Here is a 7574-nt window from a genome sequence, read left to right on the forward strand (position 1 = left end):
TATTATCCGCAAGAGCTGTCTAGTGCCTCGAACTTATGCAAATATGTATTCCCATTGAGGGAAAAAACAAAAAAAAAAATCTGCATAATTTTATGCACACTTTTGCCCGTCCTTTAATATTAGAAGTGTAGAATACAATTTAGTTGCAGCCTGTGGTTTGAAAATTACTATTAACACGCCACTCTTTATTTACTTACAGACTTTCCGCTCCAGTGTAGACACAATGCGAAGGACCTGCTGCTCAAGTGTTGGAATTTAAAATTTGGAATTGTCGCTGTTTATTGAACATAGAATAACGCGCCGGTTAGTGTGCGATATGGCATGGACGTAGTTTGCTATACTTTTAGCCACCCGACATAAGCGGAAGTCGAGCGCATAAACGCAATTGCCGGCAGTCAGGATATGACATGAAAGCGTACGAACGACAGCCGTACTTCGTTGGCAACATGTAAAGGAAAGTACGCTTTTCCAAAACGATAGCCACCAAGAAATTGCACATCATTGTGTGCTAGACCAAAGTAAGGTGTGAAAGGGGAAAGAGAAAGCTGTCGACGCAACCAAATCGAGGAAGTGAGTGTTTGAATTTTAAAATCTAAATGGAAATGTACTGTGACATTTGCATTTATACACCACGCTACGCTGGACGTTGTGGAAAATTACCGCTAATGCCACAGCTGTGAGTAGATGTTGGTGTTATTGTACATACAAGCGCACAATAATTACAACCGAGTGCACGAAGGAAGCGAAAGGATAATTGCACAAATGCGCGGCTAAGTTGAGCGCGACTGAGGCGGGTTGTGGAAGAAGTGGCAGTGTACCTGAATTATACAAATAAAAAGTGCAAAAACGTGGGAAAGGGAAGTGAGATGGATAATAAGAAATGAAGAAAAAAGTGAGAGGGCTTAAGGAATAGAGTGATCGGGGCGTGAAGTGAAAAAAGAAATAAAAAATAAGGTATACAAAAGTTTAGTGGCGAAAGAAACAACGAAAAAGTGAAGTAAATGGCATTGCGAATTATGAAAAGAAATTAAAAATCTGAACAAGTGTTTCCTGCTGTTCACGCAGCTCAAATAAGCGAACTCACCCATTAGCGCTTTAGCGAAAGATATCGAAACCAACTGCCAGTGGATCGCGCCTGTGTCCGTACGTTTTAACGTGCGCGCTGTCGTACCACCAATCGTGTGCCATCTCTCATTCTCTGCGACTCTAGCTCCGTCTCTCACTCTTCAACTCTCCGTCTTACTTAATCTCAACTGGCCGAGCGGATCAATCACTCAATCAGTCACCTACTCAGTCCATTGCGCAGAGGATCTTGTGGCTTTTTGGCTTATAAATGTACAAGGACAGCAGCTGCCGCAGCAGTCCGCAGCCAATACCGCCAAAAGAAACTCCCACAGCGATAACTACAGCAACAACAACTATAACGACAATAGCCACAGCATCAACTATAACCACAACTATAGTTGGGACATCTGCCGAGCCTACGGCGAGCACACAACTGCCGCAACAAAGTGGGACTGATAGCGTCGCAGCAGTCAAGTGTAATGCGAACGCAGCCTTAGACGCAGCAACGCACGCACAACGCATAAGCACTGAGTCAACAGCGCCTAGCGCCACAGAAGCAACGATAGACACGAGCGTAGCGCCGGTCGAAGCAGCAACAACAACAAACGTAGCCACAGCCCCCACAAAGAGCATCAGCATAAGCACCAGCAGCAACACCACGCCCATCACCCTCAGCCTCGCCGCCGAACACTTGGAGGCGGAGTACTACCAGCTCAGCTGCGCCTCAGATTGTTCGATTTTGTCATCGTCGACGGCCTCATCCGCATCGCACACATCGTCCAGCGGTAGCGGCAGCGACGACAGCGAGAACAGCGAAGTTTATACATTTCGCGCGCGCCCTGCCTTTCCTGCGCACACCTTACGCGCCATACCCAAGCGCCGCGCCACCTTACGCCGTGAGTACGCACAGGCGCACGAAAGTCAAGAAGCGACGCCGCTGGACGCCGGTAGTCGACGCAGCAGCGCAGTTAGTGGCATTAGCGGCGTTAGTGGTGTAAGCGGCGGTAGCGACGGCGGAAGCAGCCATCGACGTCGTCGCAAGCAACAGCAGCGCGCTAGTATTGGGGCTGATGTACGCGTGTTGCGCAAAATCGGCTATATTGCATCGCGCGTGCGCTTTTTGGCGAAAATCTATGGTGATTTCCGGTTGGTGAATCCCTACAGTCCGGCAAAGCAACGCAAGCAGTTGCAGGACATACTACTGCGGCATTCGATACCCGATACTGAGCGCAGAATCGCGGCGGCAGCGTCAGGGTATCGCACGAAACGCTCAACAACGGCGGTCGACGTACCGGTAGCGGTAGTGACATCGTCAGCGGCAGCGATAACTTCAACAGCGGCGACTACTCCGCTGACGAGTAAACGCAGTCTGACGCCTGATAGTTCCTTGGCGAGTAGCAGTTACGGCGTAGCGAAGGCAAGCGAGGAAGACGATAAGACGCTGCAGGGGCAAGCGCCTAGAGCTGAAGAAGAGCCGACGTTAAGTTCTTTAGAAGACGACGAGGAAGAGGAGGAAGACGAGACCTCAGCCACTTACACGGCGGGCACAGTGCGCCGCAAGTCATCCGTCGGTGCAGCAGGCGCTGGTGAGGAGGAGAGCGCCGCATCAAAGCGTTCGCTTGCTGTGCTGGAGGAGCTGCTGGTACAGTTCTATGAGCAGCGGCAGCATCGCATCACCGTAATACGGCGGCGACAGCACAGTCGACGCGGCAGTGAGCGCGGCAACGGCAAAATTGCCGCAGGCAGCAGACAGCAGTCAACGCAGCAGCAACAGCCACCACAACAACTAATCATTATGAGCGGCGGCAGCGCTGTGGGGACAGACAGCAACGTCGCACAACAGCTACTGCCCACAGCCGCCGATATAGAGCAGCAGACAAATTTACGTAATGCCAATAATCTTTACAATAGCAGTGACGCCGGCGATGGCGGCAGCAAAGTTAACGTCACGGCGTCAGCAACAGCCAGTAATAACCAGCAGGGCAGCTCAAAAGCTGCGTCTGGCGCAAAGGAATCTAGTCAATCACAAAAGCCGCAGCCACAGCCACATCAGCAACGCAGCTATAGCAACGCCTTTCTGCAGCCATTCAGCATGAGCGGTTGCTTGGATCGGCGGCGGCGCGCCAGCGATTGCTCAACACACCCCAGCAGCCAGCAGCTATTACAGCAGCAGCTGTTGAGCAATCAATTGCATGTGACGCTAAAAAACAACAACTATGCGGGGCTAACGTCGAGCACTGGTGGCAAATTTCCGTACCATCGCGGCAGCTGCGGTGGCGCAGGCGAGCATCTCTTAGCCGCCAATTCGATTGCCAATCGCGCGACGATCATACTAAGCAAATCGTGCAGCAATGTGGAAGGCGGGCCGGCGGCTGCGGCAGCGGTAGCGACAGCAGCGGCGCTTTATGGTGGTGTTGGCGGTGATGCGATGCGCAAGCTCAGCCTTGGCGGCCAGCTAGAAGCGTCAAGTAATGGAAATGTGGTGTCGCCGGCGTTGACGCCCTCGCCCACACAGCAGCAGCAGCAGCAGCAGCAGCAACAACACACCGCTAGCGGGCCGGGCAGCAATGGCAACAATGAATACAACATTGTGCAGCTAAATAACACAATCATCCAATGTCATTTCAACGATGAGGATTTTCGTGCGCTCATCAAGGATCTGAAGCGCAAGGTGGAGTACACCGAGCGCATGAATTGGCTATGTGAGTAGCAAAAAAATTAACACATACATATTTCATAATTAATATTTTCATTGTTATTTAAACAATGAAAGGAATTACGAAAAGATATATGTACACATAAGCGTAAAAGCAGCGCTGCGTACTTGCCCCAAAAGCTTAAATCTATGCTTGTTTCATGCTTATTTATCTGTATATCTCATAACAGTCGATTGACTGCTATGCTATGTATGTTTTGCTTCACTCGCAAAATTCGTTTGTGGCTTAACCACAGGCAGCACACGTTCGTATAGCGAGTTACAATAAATTGCAACACAGCATAAAGGCGCTGGGCGCGTTTACAAGTTTGTTTTTTTACCTGAAAAGATGCTCGCGGCTTATTATTTACTGCATTGCTGCAAGTAAATGTACATATGCAATATCTGGAAAGTTTAATTTTATCCAATATCCTGCAGCGCTTATTCGAATCGCACTCTGATTGCGTGTGCGAACGTAGCAGTATTTGGACATGGTTTGCTGTGAATTTCAGCTGCAACACAGCTGTACTTTCAAAGCTGTGTGAATGTCCTTTTTTTCTAAAGAAGTTCTTCGTCCCCAAACGCCAACAATTATAAAGTATAATATAATTGGCATGCTAGTGGCCATAATTATGTGCAAGTTTAATGATGATTGCATGACAAAAAGGGATCATTAGCGTGCTTGTATATTTATTTACATAGTTGAATATTGCAAGGCACTTCAGATTTTTTTTCTCTGCATTGATAGTCGATAGCTTTAAGCACATAATCTCTTGCTGCTTTTATGTACTCCCACTAAATTTTTCAAAGAGTTGATGTCTTTAAACATTAACGAGCAAGTAGGTCAAGCGCGCCATTGCTGCCATTGTCTGCTCAAGTGGGAGCATAAAAGTTCGGTTACATCATAAATTATTGCAGTCGGAAAAATTTGCGCCAGCTAGCTACTCTGGCGATTGGCTATTGCCACAGCTGTTCACAGCACTTCTATCTACTAACTATTTTTCTCCAATGCTTTTATTGTTTTTTTTTTATTTTACTTGCCCATTAATGACTTTCGATTTTTGTATGGCTGCTATGCATTCGCTCTGCTTCTTCCCCCAATGCGAAGTGATTTCTTCCATTCATGCGCGCTGCACTAATTCGACTTGAGAATTTTCCATTCATTATTTTTCTTTATTCTCAATTTCTTTTCTCTTTGGCTTTTTTCCACCATTGTCACGCCCACTTCCTTCCGAAAAGTGCAATTGCTGCAATTTCTGTTTCGAAAAAGTGAGTAGCAAAACTTTTTGTCGCAGCAATTTCCAGCACCGTAAGCCATACCAGCATAGTTAGTGTTGCTGTGGCCAGCCAGCAAGCAATGGCTTTGTTTCAAATCCTTTTTGTCCTTTTTTGCAACAAAGTTGAAATATTCACGCCATCCGTTTTACTACAAGGATAATTTTTTTTCTCGCCTGTTTTTCCGTTGCATTTGATTGTTGATCTTTCATTCGAAATGCAGATGTGTGTATATGTGTGGGCGTACGTGGGCGGATGTGCACGTATCCTGCTGGTGTTTAGTTTAGCTGCCAAATACATATTTGACATTTCAATTAAATTGAGAAATTTGGGTGGCAACTGCTTTCTATGGATAATGTGCGTTGTAGTTTTGAAATTTTGAGGAATTCAAAGTTTTGTTTGGCTGCAGCGTTTGCGTTTTACTTTGGTAAATGAACGTAGGAAATTTAGTAGATATCTATTACAAAATTTGAAGAACATCCGTTGACTTTTAAATGCACTACATGAGTGTCCTTTTTTTGAATATTTTTTTTTTGTGTGTTAAAATTTAGCGTTAGAGCGAAGACTTGGTAAACGAACGTCGCTACACGAGTGGAAACATTTTACAAAATATGAAGAAAATGTAATCGGACATATTTATGTACATAACTAAATTTTTCTACATCAACGAAGTTGTAGTAACCTTTTAGAAAATTTATAGAACTTTAACTGAATTTTATGTGCACTACGCAAACGTCCTCTTTTTGGATTTTTTGTTTGTTTGTATTGAGCGTTATAATTAAATTTTGGTAAATTAACGTGGCTAAAGGGGTGGGACCATTTTACAAATGTCCTTTTTCCGAAAGGTTTTTTGATAAAATTTTGAATTTTTTTAAATTTTTTTGTTTGACTAATTTTTATAAGCCTAGTTCATATGTATGTATGCACATATGCATGTGCTCATATAAAGTGCCATAACTTTTGAGCGGCAACATATTCTAAGTTCTACTTTGGTATTCGAATGCAGTTGATAAAGAACTAAACGTGTCTTAAATCTCAAATGAGCCACTTGCTTCTAAACAAGTCCAGCTGAGTGTCCTTTTTTATTACAAAAACAAACAATCTAAAGTTTTTCTACATATGTGCACCAATTCAAATTTCGCGCTGAATATCATTTTGCGTATGCCGTAAATACTTAATAATAAAAGCTTTTAAGCTCTGTTTTAGCAATTCAACGCAGCTAACAAAGCAAGAATCGCAAACCAGTGCAAACGAATGTCCTTTTTTTCTAGTTATATAAACAAAGAAAGTATCTAATAATCAAACCTCTAAACCTCTAAAGCCTAAGTTTTACTGCTTATATTTACTCATATTTGTTATAATAGTTCAGAGCTAACAACTTTTTAGCTGCAACTTTGTTATTGAACGCGGTTAAATAAAATTAAAGCACTCGCTTAGCATGATTTTACATTTTTTTATTTGTGCGAAAATGAGCTTAATGCGCTAAAACAGGATCTTACGAAAAGTCTCCTAACTTTTGCACAGTCAATACTATTGAACTGAGCTTTGGTAAATGAAAGTAGTTGTCCATGCACTAGCTTCTCAATAAATTTCGAATAGAATCGTTTGTTTAAAAACAAAGCTACGCGTATATCCTTTTTGTTGGTAATTTATCAATTGTTGCATAATTGCAATAAAATAAGTGTTAGGGGTTAGAAATATGCTTTAGTAAGAAAATAATTTTTTTTTTACAAAGTCCATGCTGTAGAGCGAAGCTTTGTGTAAATGCACGTAGTTGTCTATGGGCTAGCTCCTCAGCAAATTTTATAACAATCGCTTGCTTCAATACAATTCAATATATCCTTTTTTGAGTGTTATATATGATTTCTTGAAGAAATGAAGTAATTATTCCTAAACGCTTGTAGCTTACCCACTCCTTTCTGTCATTGAACACAACTACTAATGCACCAACCTTGTATTGAATTTCAAAAAAATCACTTACACCCAAATTATGCTATGCCTATGTATATCCTTTTTTATGCTTAACACAAAATGAAAAAGTAACAACAATATGCCATTACAATGCTTATTGCTTTAAGTTGTCGATATTTTCTCTTTTTTTCGCAAATAATATTAATGAATGTTCGCACTTAAATCAGCACAAGGACACAAAAAAATGTTTGCGTCTGGGCAAAGGTATACAATAAAAATCAACGAGCAAACAAAAAACAAAACTCTTTTTGTAATATAATAAATAAATAAAGTAAATATAATAAAGCTATGCGCTATGCTGGTCAACAGCTTACTGTTGATTTACCCTGCCTTTGCTGCTTTTTAGTGTTGCTTTTGTATGCTTTGTTTCCTTCCATACAAAGGAACAAAGTGAATCACAGCATGGGCGATTGTTATTTGGCGTAGAAAACAAATGAAAAAAACAAAACTTTTGCAAGCCACCTCGTTGGTGAATGAAGCCGTTGGAACTACGACGTTGGCAGTAAATGGATTTTAGTGAGGAACATGCAAACAAATCCGTACATACATGCATACATATAAAACAAAA

The 7574-nt window shown here is 42.9% G+C and overlaps 1 protein-coding gene across 1 annotated transcript; it reads left to right on the forward strand.

The window, feature by feature from the left end:
- Nucleotides 1-205: 205 nt before the first annotated feature.
- On the forward strand, nucleotides 206-3775 carry LOC118752204 (high affinity cGMP-specific 3',5'-cyclic phosphodiesterase 9A-like). The gene has a single exon (XM_036487060.1). The coding sequence runs from the start codon at nucleotides 1334-1336 to the stop codon at nucleotides 3773-3775; it is 2442 nt and encodes an 813-aa protein (XP_036342953.1). The 5' UTR covers nucleotides 206-1333.
- The last annotated feature ends 3799 nt before the right edge of the window (nucleotides 3776-7574 follow it).

This window comes from Rhagoletis pomonella, unplaced genomic scaffold (assembly GCF_013731165.1).
Source record: "Rhagoletis pomonella isolate Grant_MI unplaced genomic scaffold, Rhpom_1.0 Rhpom_scaffold_01311, whole genome shotgun sequence".
Taxonomy (NCBI): domain Eukaryota; kingdom Metazoa; phylum Arthropoda; class Insecta; order Diptera; family Tephritidae; genus Rhagoletis; species Rhagoletis pomonella.

What these genes read in the sequence shown, in the direction of transcription:
- LOC118752204 (XM_036487060.1), top strand. Translation starts at nt 1,334, where the DNA reads ATGTACAAGGACAGCAGCTGCCGCAGCAGTCCGCAGCCAATACCGCCA.